At 44.5% G+C, this 18,753-nt stretch overlaps 1 protein-coding gene across 2 annotated transcripts in view; it reads right to left on the bottom strand.

Moving 5' to 3' along the window:
* PRRG4 (proline rich and Gla domain 4) overlaps positions 1-18,753 on the bottom strand; it is a 267,339-nt gene that overhangs the window by 146,042 nt on the left and 102,544 nt on the right. For both annotated transcript variants that reach the window (XM_077288094.1, XM_077288095.1), the window contains exon 2: positions 16,292-16,398. In XM_077288094.1, coding sequence (XP_077144209.1) covers positions 16,292-16,398 — 107 coding nt within the window. The remainder of the gene's footprint in view (positions 1-16,291; positions 16,399-18,753) is intronic.

Raw genomic sequence — 18,753 nt, 5'->3', positions numbered from 1 at the left:
CCATTTGGCGGTGTCCTCTGAGCGGAGGCCTGAGCCTATGCAATGTGATAGGACTTTGACCAGAGCTGAACGGCAAGAACACAGACGTCAGAATGGGCTGTGTTTTTACTGTGGAGACTCCTCTCATGCTATCTCTGATTGTCCTAAGCGCACTAAGAGGTTCGCTAGGTCTGTCACCATTAGTATTTGAAAGATATATTTCATGTGGTCTGATCCCCAGAGGACTTCGAGTCCAGGTTTTCCCTTCATTTTCTATAGAGGACGATACATTTAAAAACGGGAGGAAGCCGCATCAACATGCTCCAAAAGCTTCATGGCACTTTTGATTAAAAACAATGAGTTAACTATGAGTGGGATTGATAAAGACCTGGGTGAGATTCAGGAAGAGATTAACAACATGCTCACTCCTGAGAATGAGACTGTGTTTAAAAACGATCTGGACGCAGAAATTCAAAAAATGGGAGGAGATTGTGGCCACTAAAACAAAAAAATACCAACGAGACGTTTCAGATGCCCAGAATAACAGGGTATATAGATGGAGGACGAACTATACCAATAGGAGATTAACATCAAGGGCAAGGTCAGTGTCCTTCTCATCTGTTTCATCAGTGGATGAGAGTGCATCTGTTAGCGATAAGGGAAGAAACGGACCTGAGAAGGTTGATATACAGAAAGATCGGTGGCAAAAAGTGACTAGATTTGGAAATAAAAGGAAAACTCCCACATCTCCACAGAAGGAGAAAAGACCTAAAAATGCTAATCTAGAGGTAATAAATCTCTCACAAATTCCACTTACGGAGGCACAATGTGAAGTGTTGAGTTTGGGTTTATTGTTTTCTCCCTGTAATAACTATGATTACTTCACAGCACTAAAGGACCTCCACCTTTTCGCACGAAAGCTTGTCCTGAAAAAGCGTCACTCCCGTTCTGCAACGGAGAGTACATATATCACTGAACAGGAAGCTATTTCCATATTGGAGGAGTTGGAGAATGAGGCTACAGGCCTATCTAAAGGTATTCCCCATCCACCCATTTCTGCTAAGTCCACCACGTTTCCTCCCTTGTCACTCTGCCCACAGGTGGAATTCTTTACAAACCTGGTTGCCGCAGATCTAAAGCATATTAATAATAAAAACAAAAAGGATAATCTCACTATGCGTCAGAGGAATGCCCTGCGCGAGATTATGGCATTTGAAAATGTGGTAATTAAACCTTCGGACAAGGGTGGAAACGTGGTGGTGTGGCCTTCTGATAAGTATGAAAGGGAGGCCTTTAAACAACTGCGAAATAGAGAAACATACACGTTGCTTACTAAAAATCCCCTCTCTGATTTTATGTCTGAGCTTGTTGAGATACTTGAGGAAGCTCTGTATAAGGGGACCATCAACAAGAAAACATTTGATGGACTGGTGGTCAAACATCCGATAGTACCTACCTTTTATCTCCTCCCCAAGGTCCACAAGGATTCTGTCAACCCTCCAGGGCGTCCGATTGTCTCTGGCATGGGAGGGATGTGTGATCCTATATGCAAATTTATAGATCATTACCTTAGATCACAAGTGGAAACCCTACCCTCCTATGTCAGAGACACTACGGACGTCCTGAGAAGATTGGATGGCCTCACACTGGAGTCAGAGATGCTTTTAGTTACGGCGGATGTTGAGACACTTTATACCTCCATCCGCCATGATGATGGTTTGGAGGCGGTGGACTTCTTTCTTGGATCCAGCAGCATTGAACCGGAGACCTGTGGCCTGGTGTTAAGGCTGTTGCATTTCATCCTTACACACAATTTTTTTACCTTTAAGGACCGATACTACCTCCAGAGCCGCGGAACAGCTATGGGGGCGGCGTGCGCGCCCTCCTATGCCAACCTCTTCCTTGGTTTTTGGGAGAAAGGCATATTTCAGGGGGGCGTGCATTCCGCCTCGCGGATTCTGGGGTGGTATCGGTATATCGATGATATTTTGTTTATTTGGCATGGTTCGGCGGAACAATTGAAGCTGTTCATGCAGGATTTGAATCGCAACAGCCTCAACATCAGGCTCACTTACAATTATAGCTGCAAAGAAATATCATTTTTGGATATTCTGCTGCTGGTTCAGGAGGATGGTTACATGCACACGGATGTGTTTAGGAAAGAAACATCTGTCAACGCACTCCTCCATGCCTCATCATCTCACCTGGGCTCCACGATTGGTGCCATACCGATTGGGCAATTCTTGAGGATGAGAAGAATTTGCTCTACAGAGGAGGCGTTTGACAGACAGTCTGTGGACCTTGGGGAGAGATTTCGTGCACGTGGGTACAGCAATAGGAGCATAAAACGGGGATTGATCCGTACCAAAAATCAGAAGAGACGCGATCTACTGTCCCAATTGCGAAAACCTGAAAAGGAAGAAGGGGGTAAAATTCGATATACACTCACCGGCCACTTTATTAGGTACACCATGCTAGTAACGGGTTGGACCCCCTTTTGCCTTCAGAACTGCCTCAATTCTTCGTGGCATAGATTCAACAAGGTGCTGGAAGCATTTCTCAGAGATTTTGGTCCATATTGACATGATGGCATCACACAGTTGCCGCAGATTTGTCGGCTGCACATCCCAAAGATGCTCCATACAAGGCAGGATGGATCCATGCTTTCATGTTGTTTACGCCAAATTCTGACCCTACCATCCGAATGTCGCAGCAGAAATCGAGACTCATCAGACCAAGCAACGTTTTTCCAATCTTCTACTGTCCAATTTCGATGAGCTTGTACAAATTGTAGCCTCAGTTTCCTGTTCTTAGCTGAAAGGAGTGGTACCCGGTGTGGTCTTCTGCTGCTGTAGCCCATCTGCCTCAAAGTTCGACGCACTGTGCGTTCAGAGATGCTCTTAGGCCTACCTTGGTTGTAACGGGTGGCGATTTGAGTCACTGTTGCCTTTCTATCAGCTCGAACCAGTCTGCCCATTCTCCTCTGACCTCTGGCATCAACAAGGCATTTCCGCCCACAGAACTGCCGCTCACTGGATTTTTTTTCTTTTTCGGACCATTCTCTGTAAACCCTAGAGATGGTTGTGCGTGAAAATCCCAGTAGATCAGCAGTTTCTGAAATACTCAGACCAGCCCTTCTGGCACCAACAACCATGCCACGTTCAAAGGCACTCAAATCACCTTTCTTCCCCATACTGATGCTCGGTTTGAACTGCAGGAGATTGTCTTGACCATGTCTACATTCCTAAATGCACTGAGTTGCCGCCATGTGATTGGCTGATTAGAAATTAAGTGTTAACAAGAAGTTGGACAGGTGTACCTAATAAAGTGGCCAGTGAGTGTATATCCACTTTTAATCACCGATGGGGAGTGATGAGAAAAATTCTTAGCAGACATTGGCCTATTTTGAAAACCGAACCCACACTTGCTAAATGTCTCTCGGATGAACCTCTCATGACAGCAAGGAGGGGGAAGAATCTGAGAGACATCTTGGTTAGGAGCCATTACGTAACTAAGGCCCCGACTATTTTCGGAGCAGGTAAACGTAGGTGGGGATTCTATCCATGTGGAGATTATCTAGCCTGCCGTAACCATATTAGGGCAGTGTCTTTCACCTCGGCTGACGGTAGTAAAGAATTTAAAATCATGGACTACATGAGCTGTAGTACTACATTTGTAGTATACCTGGCTAAATGCTCATGTGGCCTATTCTATGTGGGTCTCACTTCACGAGAACTCAGAATTAGGACACGTGAGCATATTAGAGACATAATGGCGGCAAAGGAGGTGGAAGACATTGCCACTTTAAAAACAATACCACGCCATTTTAGGCTCCATCATGAGTGCAACCCAAAGGAATTAAAAATCTTTGGTATTGACCATGTGAGGTGTGGTATTAGAGGTGGGGATATGAAACGGATATTAGCACAATTGGAATGTCGCTGGATAGCTATTTTAGGCACCATGTCCCCACACGGTTTAAACGAGCAATTGAGCTTTTCATCTTTCCTCTAGGTGTGGTCGGGTCGGTCCAAAGTCTCTGTGATTTTCTGGATTTTAATTATGTGTGTTTTTATCTTCTTTTATGTAGTAATTTCGTCTTATTGGTCTACTGTTCCCATGTATCTACCCTTTGAGCGTTTGAGTTCTGTCGTGGCATCAAATGGCACCTGAAGTAAGACATCATATGAAAAAGGAAAAAAATCCCTGCTGAAGACCTTCTGATTGAAGACGAGAGTATACTGTTGCATTTATTTCTCTGCTGTCTGGATGTTCTTTATTTATTTTATGTATATGTTTTTCATTTAGTGTGCACTAGTTTAATGGGACCTAAGTCCCAAATTATGCATATATGTTCATGTAATATTTTTCTTCATTAATATTTTATTATGTAATTCCGCAGATGTGAGTAGTTTATATTCTTTCACATTACAGTGAGGTTGAAGATATGGGTTCGCTTCTCCCTCCATTAGCACTTTATATCACACTTTGTTAGCGTATCTGTGTTGACCCTCTTATCTTACATTTTTCTATTTTTGTCTGCACGTAGTATTTATTAGGAGCAGCTATTAATATTTATAATATATTTTTTTATGCCACATCACTCTTGTGAGCGGTTTATATTTTTGCATATTGTGAGGTTGAAGATATGGGTTGTTTCCCCCTACACTAGCACCTTATATCACATCTAGACAATGTAAGGGCGTTTACCTTTGTAGTCAGTGGTATTACTATATGATTTCACGGAATAGTCACCAGGAGCAGCCACTAAGGTATATTTTCTTGCACATTGTAGTGTGGCTGAAGTTGAGGGTCTCCCCTTTCCCCTATCAGCAATCCATACTGCACTTAGACACTTTATGTACGCCCATGTTTCCAGGTAGCGTAATTTCACTTTATTATTGCACGTAAAACTCACCAGCAGTTGTCTTCCCTTCTCCAAAATGGCGTTAGCGGCGCGCACGCATGCGCAGTGCGGCTGAAACCCGGTGTGCATCTCCTCCTGCCTCCAGGATGTGACGCGGCGGGTCAGTGACGTCATGAGGGATTTCCCTCTCCCCGCCCTGTCACAGGAAGAGCAGGAGCCGATGCACAAGAACGGGCCTGTGCGACGGTGCGCATGCGCCGATAATGGCGCGGATAATCAAACACAGGTGCACCCACGATATAAATAAACGCTCAAAGTACACACATTCACAGCCCCCCCGAGGAAGCCCAACGCGAAACGCGCGTCGGGGCTGCTGGAGACGCACTACTGGCATTTACACATGGGTAAGATTAGCGGCACTTTCCTCCTTCCTCCCTTTCCTTCTCTAGAGTAGTGGTTTGGTAGGATACTACATAAGCAATCCCAGCATACATAGGGACTTAGCCACATACTTATTGGCATTTTGTTATGCACTAAGCACTTTTTAGGAGGATTCTGAAATTCACCTGCTATATCCCATACTGCCACTACGGTAGTCTGTGTCTGCCTGTATTTGCACCATTTCTGTACCTTGTATTGTCAGCTTGTATGTATTTATTTATCATTATTTAGTCTATGATTGTTAATAAAATCGTGTTACAAATCTTAAATTTGTGTATGGGACTATGTACTCCATAGTTTGCTTTAGGTTAGACCATTAGTACTTTGCAGCCTAAATTTCTCTTATCTGTTACTCTGATTTGCTCACTGTCGTCCTACTCTGTTATGGCATTTGTGGATTCGGGCGCTGCCCTGAACTTGATGGACTTGGAGTTTGCCAGGCGCTGTGGTTTTTCCTTGGAGCCTTTGCAGAGTCCTATTCCCTTAAGGGGGATTGATGCTACGCCATTGGCCAAGAATAAACCTCAGTACTGGACTCAGCTGACCATGTACATGGCTCCCGCACATCAGGAAAATATTCGCTTTTTGGTGTTGCATAATTTGCATGATGTTGTTGTGTTGGGTTTGCCATGGTTACAGGTTCATAATCCAGTACTGGATTGGAAATCAATGTCTGTGTCTAGTTGGGGTTGTCAAGGGATACATGGTGATGTTCCTTTGATGTCAATTTCTTCTTCCACTCCTTCTGAAGTCCCTGAGTTTTTGTCGGATTACCAGGATGTATTTGATGAGCCCAAGTCCAGTGCCCTACCTCCTCATAGGGACTGTGATTGTGCTATTAATTTGATTCCTGGTAGTAAGTTCCCTAAGGGCCGACTGTTCAATTTATCTGTGCCAGAACATGCCGCTATGCGGAGTTATGTAAAGGAGTCCTTGGAGAAAGGGCATATTTGCCCGTCTTCGTCGCCGTTGGGAGCAGGGTTCTTTTTTGTGGCCAAGAAGGATGGCTCTCCGAGACCCTGTATAGATTACCTCCTTCTCAATAAAATCATGGTCAAATTTCAGTACCCTTTGCCTCTGTTGTCTGATTTGTTTGCTCGGATTAAGGGGGCTAGTTGGTTTACCAAGATTGACCTTCGAGGGGCGTATAATCTTGTGCGTATTAAACAGGGCGATGAATGGAAAACAGCATTTAATATGCCCGAGGGCCATTTTGAGTACCTGGTGATGCCATTCGGGCTTTTTAATGCTCCATCTGTGTTTCAGTCCTTTATGCACAACATCTTCCGGAAGTATCTGGATAGGTTCATGATCGTATATTTGGATGATATTTTGGTCTTTTCAGATGATTGGGAGTCTCATGTAAAGCAGGTCAGGATGGTGTTCCAGGTCCTTAGTGCTAAGGCGTTGTTTGTGAAGGGCTCTAAATGCCTCTTTGGAGTTCAGAAGGTTTCCGTATTGGGCTTCATTTTTTCCCCTTCTACTATCGAGATGGATCCTGTTAAAGTTCAGGCCATTTATGATTGGACTCAACCTACATCTGTGAAGAGTCTTCAGAAGTTCCTGGGCTTTGCTAATTTTTACCGTCGCTTCATCGCTAATTTTTCTAGTGTGGTTAAGCCTTTGACTGATTTGACGAAGAAAGGCGCTGATGTGGTGAATTGGTCCCCTGCGGCCGTTGAGGCCTTTCAGGAGCTTAAACGTCGTTTTACTTCGGCCCCTGTGTTGCGTCAGCCAGATGTTTTGCTCCCTTTTCAGGTCGAGGTTGATGCTTCTGAGATTGGGGCAGGGGCTGTTTTGTCTCAGAGAAGTTCTGATGGCTCCTTGATGAAGCCGTGTGCTTTCTTTTCTAGAAAGTTTTCGCCTGCCGAGCGTAATTATGATGTCGGCAATCGGGAGTTGTTGGCTATGAAGTGGGCATTTGAGGAGTGGCGACATTGGCTTGAGGGAGCCAAACATCGCGTGGTGGTCCTGACTGATCACAAGAATCTGACTTACCTCGAGTCCGCCAAGCGGTTGAACCCTAGACAGGCTCGATGGTCACTGTTTTTCTCCCGTTTCGATTTTGTGGTCTCGTACCTTCCGGGATCTAAGAATGTGAAGGCTGATGCCCTTTCTAGGAGTTTTTTGCCTGATTCTCCGGGAGTCCCTGAGCCGGCTGGTATTCTTAAAGAGGGGGTGATTCTGTCTGCCATCTCCCCTGATTTGCGGCGGGTGCTGCAGGAGTTTCAGGCTGATAGACCTGACCGCTGCCCAGTGGAGAAACTGTTTGTCCCTGATAGATGGACTAGTAGGGTTATTTCTGAGGTTCATTGTTCAGTGTTGGCTGGTCATCCTGGGATTTTTGGTACCAGAGATTTGGTTGCCAGGTCCTTTTGGTGGCCTTCCTTGTCACAGGATGTGCGTTCTTTTGTGCAGTCCTGTGGGACTTGTGCTCGGGCCAAACCTTGCTGTTCTCGTGCCAGTGGGTTGCTTTTGCCTTTGCCTGTCCCGAAGAGGCCCTGGACACATTTCCATGGATTTTATTTCTGATCTTCCTGTCTCTCAAAGGATGTCTGTCATCTGGGTGGTTTGTGATCAGTTTTCTAAGATGGTCCATTTGGTACCCCTGCCTAAATTGCCTTCCTCCTCTGATTTGGTTCCATTGTTTTTTCAGCATGTGGCTCGTTTGCATGGCATTCCGGAGAACATTGTGTCGGACAGAGGTTCCCAATTTGTTTCTAGGTTTTGGCGGTCCTTTTGTGCTAAGATGGGCATTGATTTGTCTTTTTCTTCAGCGTTCCATCCTCAGACAAATGGCCAAACCGAACGAACCAATCAGACCTTGGAAACCTATCTGAGATGCTTTGTTTCTGCTGATCAGGATGATTGGGTGACCTTCTTGCCATTGGCCGAGTTCGCCCTTAATAATCGGGCTAGTTCTGCTACTTTGGTTTCGCCTTTTTTTTGTAATTCTGGTTTTCATCCTCGTTTTTCTTCAGGGCAGGTTGAGCCTTCTGACTGTCCTGGTGTGGATTCTGTGGTGGACAGGTTGCAACAAATTTGGACTCACGTGGTGGACAATTTGACGTTGTCTCAGGAGAAGGCGCAACGTTTTGCTAACCGCCGTCGCTGTGTTGGTCCCCGACTTCGTGTTGGCGATTTGGTTTGGTTGTCTTCTCGTTATGTTCCTATGAAGGTTTCTTCTCCTAAGTTCAAGCCTCGTTTCATTGGTCCTTATAAGATTTCTGAAATTATCAATCCTGTGTCGTTTCGTTTGGCCCTTCCAGCTTCTTTTGCCATCCATAATGTGTTCCATAGGTCGTTGTTGCGGAGATATGTGGCGCCTATGGTTCCTTCTGTTGATCCTCCTGATACGGTGTTGGTTGAGGGGGAGTTGGAGTATGTGGTGGAGAAGATTTTAGATTCTCGTATTTCGAGACGGAAGCTTCAGTACCTGGTTAAATGGAAGGGCTATGGTCAGGAGGATAATTCCTGGGTTGTTGCCTCCGATGTCCATGCTGCCGATTTGGTTCGGGCCTTTCATTTGGCTTGTCCTGATCGGCCTGGGGGCTCTGGTGAGGGTTCGGGGACCCCTCCTCAAGGGGGGGGTACTGTTGTGAATTCCGTTCTCGGGCTCCCTCCTGTGGTCGTGAATGGTACTTTGGTGAGTTCTGTCCTTGGACACCCTCTGGTGGCTTTGAGTGGAACTGCTGATCTTTGAGGTTGGCTTTCTCAGCTGCCCTCGTTTATTTCTGCTGCTGGCTTTCCTATTTAACTCTGTCCAGGTCGTTAGTCCATGCCAGCTGTCAATGTCTCAGTACTGGTTCAGATCTCTCTTGGAATTCTCAGCTGACCTGACTACCCCAGCAGAAGCTAAGTCCTTGCTAGTCATTTGCTGTTCATTGGTTTTTGAATATATTTTTCAGTACATGCTATGTTTCAGTCCAGCCTGCTATTATGATATTGCCTTGCTAGCTGGAAGCTCTGGGGGGTGCAGAGCTGCACCTCCACACCGTGAGTCGGTGTGGAGGTCTTTTTGCACACTCTGCGTGGTTTTTGTAGTTTTTTATACTGACCGCATAGTTCCCTTTCCTATCCTCTGTCTTTCTAGAGAAGATTCGGCCTCCTTTGCTAAAATCTGTTTCATTCCTGTGTTTGTCACTTCCCTCTTAACTCACAGTTGATATTTGTGGGGGCTACCTTACTTTGGGGAATTTCTCTGAGGCAAGGTAGGCTGCTATTTCTATCTTTAGGGGTAGTTAGCTCTTAGGCTGTGAAGAGGCGTCTAGGGAGAGTTAGGTACGCTCCACGGCTATTTCTAGTGTGTGTGATAGGATTAGGGATTGCGGTCAGTAGAGTTACCACTTCCTCAGAGCTTGTCCCAGGTTTTCTGTTTTAACCATCAGGTCACTTCGGATGCTCCTAACCACCAGGTCACAACAGGGGGGCCCGCTCGACACCAGCGAAGAAGCAGCAGTGGAGCAGTGGGTGACAGGAGTCAGGAGCCGCCTACTGCGGCTAAAGCCTGTGCCCGCTGCTAAAGAGAAATGAATATTCACTGCTCAGTGAATATTCATTTTATTTACTAAAGAGAATGAATATTCACTCCTCTCCATGGCATGGGGAGCGGTGAATATTCATTTCTCTTTAGCAGCAGGCACAGGCTTTAGCTGCAGCAGCTGGCTCCTGCCTCCTTTGACCTGCTGCTCCTCCACTGCTGCCCCCAGCAAGCACAGCATTCAACTATATCGGCATCATAGATGCCAATATAGTTGAAAGCAATAATGGAGGTGCTGGCGTTAGATGATGCTCCCTCCCCCATCATTCCCCTCTGCCTCTGACACAGCCAGTGCGCGATGACGTTGTTAGGTCTAGCGGAAGACACCAAATAATTAGAGAAAAGGAATAAGGTGTGTTCGCAGCCCAGGGTCCACTGTGCAGAGATGGAACCTGCTGCTAAGCAATGACGGACTATATGGCGGTACAATGAAGATACACACTGGTTAGCTTCACCCTGTGTGAAATAGGTGAACCCTGTTGCATCACAGGGCCGCAGTACCGCACGTAACAAAACTAATAACTAAATAGCACGAGAGTGCATGCGATGCCGCACTGGTGGACGCCACTAACCACCCAGACTTGGGTTTGGAAAGAGCGGTGATAGCGCACGGCACCGCACTGGCGGTCACAGCAATAGACGCTGTTTGTGTACCAGTGTTGGTTACTAGTCGGGCACTAGATTACAATCATCCTCCTTACGCGAGCATTCAAACACAAGGGAGGGGATGATTAAGAGCCACTTTCACTCACAACACACACACATAAACAAGTGTATACTAGCACATGGCCGTGCGGCCATGCAAACCTCTTATAGCTGCAGCATGTACAGGACCTTCCCAGAAGGACCAATGGGAGGCTGCCACAGAAGTTGAGCACCTTCAGGACCTTCCTGGAGGACCAATGGGATCTGCTGCAGTATCTGAGCATGTGACCCTCGATCTGCAAAGGGAGATCTTGCCCTGGGCATGCTCAGAAGGGGAAAAGCAGGACTTAGTCCCAAAAGCGTCTGCTCGCCGCTGCCCAGCACTGGCTTCCATGGCAGAAGCTGGAAAAGCAGCAGTAACCCTTTGCACAGAGTGAGACTGAGCAAGACGCTGGGACCGATGTCTCCGCTGAGCAGGCTCCACTGCGGCTGATGCAGAATGAGAGACCGCAGCAGACATGGTTCGAGATTCCCCCTGCGCAGCAGCGGGAACTCGATTCCTAACAGACGTCACTTCACACATCATCATGCCCCACTTCATCACGCAGATGATAGTGCTGCTGATGAGACTGGAGCAGAGCCAGGATCAGTGGGGGAATAAGGTGGAGGGGTGAGTATTGTAGATATATATATATATATATATATATATATATATATATATATATATATATATTTATATATATATATTTATATATATATTTATATATATATATAAGTACTGATGGCCATATTACTGTGGAGGGGGCTACATTATATTCTATGGAGGGGGGGCTGCATTATACTCTATGAGGGTCTACATTATATACTATGGGGGGCTGCAAACTGTATGAGGGGGCTGCATTATACCCTAAGAGGGAGTTGCATGATACTCTATGAGGGGACTGCATTATGCTCTAAGGAGGCTACACTATATTCTATGTGGCAGCTGAATTATACCTTATGAGGGGGCTGCTTTATACCCTATGAGGTGGCTACCTTATATTCTATAGGGGACTGCATTATACTATATGAGGGGGCTACATTATATTCTATGGTGGGCTGCATTACACCCTATGAGGGGGCTGCATTATGTTCTATGGGGGGTTGCTTCATACTATTTGAGGGGGCTACATTTTATTCTATGGGGGCTGCATTATATTCTATGGGGAGGGCTACATTATACCCCATGAGGGGGCTGCATTATACACTATTAGGGGACTACATTATATTCTATGAGAGGGGCTACCCCAACCCCTGTTATATCATTAAGACGTGTACCACTTTATGTTATGCCCTGATATTAGCGTGGTTTTACTGCACAATTAGTGTTTTTGTATTTATTTCTATGCAGCTACATAACGGGCCTCAGAATGATTTTCTCTAGTGGGCCCAAGGTGCTCCAGTCTGACGCTGATTACAGGTAGCATATAGCTTCAGGGGTGCAGTTAACAGAGCAAGAGGAACTGCGCTATTACATTTTATATTTAATGCAGAAAAATAGGCAGTGTTTATAAAAATATGCAAGATGATGGAAGAGAACAATACAATAAACACAATTAAATATAATAAAAAGGAACAACAAAAGAGAATAACTAAACCTCATGTCACGGAAATGGCTCAGAGCTTGGCAAAGGGAAGTACTCCAGGAAAATGGACAGAACGTACAGCAAAGCTGTACCTTCCAAGAGCTGACAATGAGCCATACTCAATTTCTGCTTTTTATTAGCTCTAAGTTACGCCCACACACCTCAACTCCAACTTGCAAGATATCTTCTCCTCTGAATGTTCCAGGAGTTAGATAATACTAATAATAATAATAATAATTTTTATTTATATAGCGCCAACATATTCCGCAGCACTTTACAATTAAGCGGGGACATGTACAGACAATAAATTCAGTACAAGTTAAGACAATTTAAACAGTGACATTAGGAGTGAGGTCCCTGCTCACAAGCTTACAATCTACAAGGAAGTGGGGGGACACACTAGGTGAAAAGAGCTTGTTATTTCAGGTCTGGCAATTATAATAAATAGGGATTTTCATATAAAGCTGCATTATCCGGTCATCAGCCCGTGTGTTTAAGTGCAATAGTCAAGTATCAAGTGCAGTTATCATGTGTGTGGAGGGTGTGAGGACAGATGAATTGTAGGGTGCAGATTCACATGCAGATAATATTTGGAAGGAGGGAACAGGGCAAAGTTAGTTTACTGAGTAGTTGATGTGGTAGGCTTGTTTGAAGAGATGGGTTTTTAAAGCGCGCTTGAATAGGTCGGGGCTAGGTATCAGTCTGATCGTCTGGGGAGGGGCATTCCAGAGAGCTGGCGCAGCACGAGAGAAGTCTTGGAGACGGAGGTGCGAGGTTCGGATTACGGGGGATGTTAGTCTTAGGTCATTTGTAGAATGGAGGGCACGTGTAGGGCGATAGACGGAGATGAGAGAGGAGATATAAGGCGGTACAGAACTGTGGAGAGCTTTGTGGGTGAGAGAAATGAGTTTATACTGGACCCTGTAGCGAATGGGTAGCCAGAGTAATGACTGGCACAAAATGGAGGCATCGGTGAAGCGGCTGGACAGAAATATGACCCTGGCTGCCGCATTCAAGATGGATTGGAGAGGAGAAAGTTTGGAAAGAGGGAGACCGATCAGAAGAGAGTTGCAGTAGTCCAGACGAGAATGAATAAGAGCGACAGTAAGAGTCTTAGCAGTTTCAAAGGTGAGAAAAGGTCGGATTCTGAAGATGTTTTTAAGATGCAGGTGACAAGATCGAGTGAGTGATAGGATATAGGGAGTAAAGGAAAGTTCAGTGTTGAATATGACCCCAAGACAGCAGGCATGCTGCTTGGGAGTTATGGTTGAACCCTCCAGGGTAATTTCGATGTTGGGTAGAGTGAGGTTAGTAGAAGGGAGAAACACAGGTAGTTCAGTTTTGGAGAGATTTAGTTTCTGATAGAGGGAGGACATGATGTTAGAGACAGCAGACAGACAATCCTTGGTATTTTGAATTAGAGTGGGGGTGATGTCAGAGGAAGAAGTGTATAATTGGGTGTCGTCAGCATAGAGATGGTACTGGAACCCAAATCTGCTGATTGTTTGTCCAATAGGAGCAGTGTATAGAGAGAAAAGGAGGGGGCCCAGGACTGAGCCCTGCGGAACCCCGATAGTAAGGGGACGAGGAGAGGAAGAGGAGCTGGCAAAAGATACAGTGAAGGAGCGGTCAGAGAGGTAGGAGGAGAACCAGGAGAGGGCTGTGTCCTTGAGGCCTATGGAGCGGAGCATAGTGAGAAGGAGCTGGTGATCCACAGTATCAAATGCGGCAGAGAGATCCAGGAGAATCAGCAGAGAGCAATGACCTTTGGATTTAGCTGTTATTAGATCATTAGAGACTTTAGTGAGGGCAGTTTCAGTGGAGTGTACAGAGCGGAAACCAGATTGTAAGGGGTCGAGAAGAGAATTATCCGAGAGATAGCGGATTAGAAGGGAGTGGACAAAGCGTTCCAGGAGTTTAGAGGTGAAGGAAAGGTTAGAGACAGGTCTGTAGTTAGCCGTGCAGTTTTGGTCCAGGGATGGCTTTTTAAGTAAAGGGGTAATGATGGCATGTGTAAATGAGGAGGGAAAGATACCTGAAGAAAGAGAGAGGTTAAATATTTTAGCCAGGTGAGTGGTGACCACTGGTGAGAGACTGCAGGAGAGGTGAAGGAATGGGGTCACTATTGCAGGTTGTAGGCCGAGCAGAAGTGAGGAGCTTGGAAACTTCTTCTGAAACAGGCTCAAAGATGTCTAATGAGCTTGAGGTGCGGCAGGGAAGGGGATCCAGGCACTGAGGAGATTGGGCTGAGATATCCTGATGGATGTGGTTGATTTTTTCTAGGAAATAAGTGGCCAGATCCTCAAAACTGAGATTGGAGATGGGGGGCCAGTACTTTAGGTTTCAGGAGGGTGTTTAAGGTTTCAAAAAGTCGTTTTGGGTTGTTGGATAGTGAGGTGATGAGGGTGGTGAAGTAGGATTGTTTGGCCAGAGAAAGGGCAGAGTTATAGGTTTTGAGCATGAACTTATAGTGGATGAAGTCTTCTGCTAAGAGAGATTTTCTCCACTGCCGCTCTGCACCCCTTGAGCAACGCTGAAGAAAGCGTGTTTGCATAGTGTGCCAGGGCTGCCGTTGTCTGTGTCAGGTCTTTTTGCGTGTAGAAGGTGCTGCTTCATCCAGGGCATTCTTCAGTGTAATATTGAAGTGTGACAATGCTAAGTCTGGACAGGAGAGGGAGGAGATGGGGGCTAAAGATGTGTGGAGGTTGTCCATAAGCTGCTGGGTATTAATGGTAGGTGTATTCCGATAAGTGTGGTAAGTGGGGGTGTCCTGGATGAGGAGACAATTCTTGACAGAGAAGGAAAGAAGGTTGTGGTCCGAGAGCGGGAGAGGGGAGTTAGTAAAGTCGTGCAGCAAGCCGGGATGGGAGAAAACCAGGTCCAGAGTATTCCCGTCCTCATGCGTAGGAGAATTAGTAAACTGTGAGAGGTTGAATGAAGAAGTTAGAGAGAAGATGAGAGGCAGATTGGGAGAGGCGATCATTGATGGGGATGCTAAAGTCTCCCATGATGAGGGTGGGGATGTCACAGGATAGAAAGTGAGTAAGCCAGGTGGCAAAGTGGTCTAGAAACAGGCGGGAGGAGCCTGGAGGGCGATAAACAACTGCCACCCGCAAGGAGAAGGGCTTAAAGAGTCTGACGGCCTGGACTTCAAAGGAAGGAAATGTAAGTGAGGGAACCGGGGGGATTACCTGAAAAGCACATTGTGATGAAAGGAGTAAACCAACACCTCCACCCTGTCTGTTCTCAGGTCTGGTGGTATGTGAAAATTTCAGCCCACCAAATGAGAGAGCGGCGGTGGTGTCTGAGTGCTGGATCCAGGTTTCTGTAATAGCCAGAAGGTTAAGGGAATTAGAGAGGAAAAGATCGTGAAGATCGTGATATTACCATCATATTTTCCATCATGATTTTACCTTTATATAAAGACCAAATATGACCTGGTTCGCATAGTCTATTGGTCCAATAAAAAATTGAAGGCATTCTAGTGGCCCTACGTTGATGTGAGTGAATGCATCACGTCTGTCCGTTTGCTATGACGCCAAAAATCTATATCCCATAATTATTGTATTGATGAAAACACCAATATTCATATATGGACAATGGAGACACAAAGGCTGAAACACTCACAGCAAGATCCTTTTGAACCTAGGATGCTTCTTTCCTTAGACAAAGGAAGCCCTTCCACTTCTCCTCCCCTGGGTACACAAATGTCAATCTGGCTGTCTTTTCTCCAGTAGATATCCTCTTTTAACCACCTGTCCACTGCAGGAGGTCTGGGCTTCAAAGGAAGCTTGAATTTTTAGCGCTTCCTATGTTTTAATTAGTTTTCCTCACTTCTTACGAATACGTAATTTTCCCTTTTCCCCATGTGTCCTGGACAGGTACATAATACTTGCTTGGCCTTTAATGGTCACCCGCCTTTGAACCATTCCTCAACTCTCTAATCCTCAGTTCAGCAGCTGCTAAGACAGAGAGAACAGTGGTCCAATGCAAAATCTGAGGATTGTGTAATAGTGGCATAAATTGTCAATACATAGTGTGTTAGGGCCTCCCTCACCTGCTATAATATTGGTGTTTTTTATGTGGCAAATGGGCATTTGGACTTCATCAGGAATCAAGGTCAGGGGGCAACTGTTTCCTTTGCACCCACTCTAAGTACACCACTGAATTTTAATTAAAATCTCTTTTTTTTACCTTCCTTATCCCTTGATTGGAGGAAATTTCTTGCACAGAGTGGAAATCCAAACAATTCAGTAATCAACTGGCAGAATAGGAGCAAATACAGAGTGAAGCATCGATATCTGCAAAATAGAATGTTATGTATCACACAAGATGTTTGTAAATACCTTTATGTTAAAAAAGTGTTCTAGAAGAGATACCTTCATTGGCTAACCCATAGCACTGAGGCCCCTTCATCTGGTAATTTTACAATTGAATGAGTAAGACAAGAGTACCTCATTATAATGGAAGATACCACAAACGCTGAAAGATGTGACATGCTGCAGATTTAAAAAAAAACAAAAAAAAAAAACGCTGCATTTAGTCAGGAAAAAAAGCATGAAATTTCTGAAATCTCATAGCTTTTAATTTACATAAAACATTGCTGCAACAAAGCAGAAAAAAATGCAGCGTGTTAACATGGCCTAATGCTTCTGCCTGTATTATAATGCTTTGTTGCACTTATAATAACCTTGGAGGTTTAGCTGCTTAGGTAAAATGTCCAGAGAAGAATGGCCAGGTCTCCGCCTTTCAGGTTCTCACAGAAGCATTTCAAGTTATGGGGAGTTGTATCCAGATTTTAGAAATACATGTAGGTTACAATACATTTTCAAAATGTTACATGACATTCTTGACTTATTTTGGAAACATTGCCTTAAAATGTGTGACCAGAAGGGAACTCTGTGGACATAGGACAGGGATTGTACCAGGGGAGGTTGTAGTGACAGGGGTTGTATCATTATGAGAACTCTGAGTACATGATTTTTCCTTAAAAGTTATCTGGGACCCTCAGACAGCAGGGCTATGGCACCCCCTCACAGCTACATCACTCTATTGGATGATCTGTTTCCAAACATGGTGTTATCCCAAAATCTCTACAAAAGAACTTTTGTATTTTATATTTGGGAATGGGTAATACATTTTCTTTGTCTGCTATAAAAGTTCCTATTGATATTCATGAGCATTCTGTGTATCGCAGGGGCTTCCCCACTCCTACGGAGGCGGAAATCATATGTGTCCTGACTTATAGTTGAATGACAGCCAATACATCATTTTAGTGACCTGAGATATAAGAGAATAGCCTCCCCATACCGGTGACAATCCTGCAGCTGTTGGCTGTACACTATAGCTGACAACTTGCTGCATCAGTCACGATCAGTGTTGGCACTGTCCATATCTGTTTAACCCCTTAGATGCTGCTGTCAATAGTGACTACATCATATAAATGGTTAACATAGAGTGGGGTCTCCCTCTTTATCCCCATTGGCACCCAGAGATTATGATTGTGTGGTCCTGATGTTTCCCATGGCAATTCATGACCAAATAACATCCTTAGAGTCTGCCAGATATAGCGGCCTGTTCAGAAGTCAGTGACATTTAGGAGGTAAAAATGCACGTTTTCATTCCTGTCATGTCACTTTGCATTAACTCCAGAAAAGCATCTAAAGGGTTAATAAACTACCTAACAGCAGTTTTCAATAGGTTGGGGGTGCTGTTTTGAAAATGGTATCACTTCTGGAGGTTTCCCAATATATAGGACCCCTGAAGTCACTTCAAACCTGAATAGATCCCTCAAAAAAATAAATTTCCTTTCAACTTCCTTGAAAAAAATGAAAACCTCCTAAAATGCTAACAAAATGAAATAACATTTTATGAATGGTGCTGATGTAAAGCAGACATGAGGGAAATGTTATTTATTAATGTTTTACTGTGGTATGACTATCTGGATTTAATGGATAATCACTCAAAGATTGAAATTGCTATTTTAAAAAAAAAAAAATTTCAAATTTCTGATTTTTTTTTTTATAAATAAACACAAAACATATCAACCAAAATTTACCATTACTATAAATTATAATGTGCTACGAAAAAAAACAATCTCAAAATCACTGGGATTTGTTACCACATAAAGTGACACTTATCAGATTAAAAAAGTATATATATATATATATATATATATATATATATATATATATATATATATATACACACATATACATATATACATACACCAATTACAATGGATAGCTGTATATATTTTATAATAAGATAAAATAAATATATCCTAAAAGAACACAGATATTTTGCTATTATTTATTCATAATTTGATTAGCGTCAGCCTAAGTGGTATGCAAAGATCATAGCGCCAATCCTTAGAACTGATGCTCAAACGGCCATGGTCACAATCGAGAGGCCTCTTCTCATGGTGAGAAGAGCCCCCAATCTACGGGAGCTTTTAACTAAGAGTCACTTCTCCAGACCCACCACCAGATTGAATAGGGGCATCATTCTTAGGGCTTGTTCACACGTTCCTTTTTTTGCTGCGGATTTTTCAGGTCCTGATTTTGAAAAACCGCAGTGCAAAACCGCGGTGGTTTTCACTGCGGTTTTTTGTGCGGTTTCTACTGCGGGTTTCCAACTGCACTTTCCTATTGGTG

The sequence above is a fragment of the Ranitomeya variabilis genome, chromosome 2 (genome assembly GCF_051348905.1).
Source record: "Ranitomeya variabilis isolate aRanVar5 chromosome 2, aRanVar5.hap1, whole genome shotgun sequence".
NCBI classification, from domain to species: Eukaryota; Metazoa; Chordata; class Amphibia; order Anura; family Dendrobatidae; genus Ranitomeya; species Ranitomeya variabilis.
The sequence above is the reverse complement of the archived record's forward strand: the minus strand, read 5'-3'. Positions and strand labels throughout refer to the sequence as shown.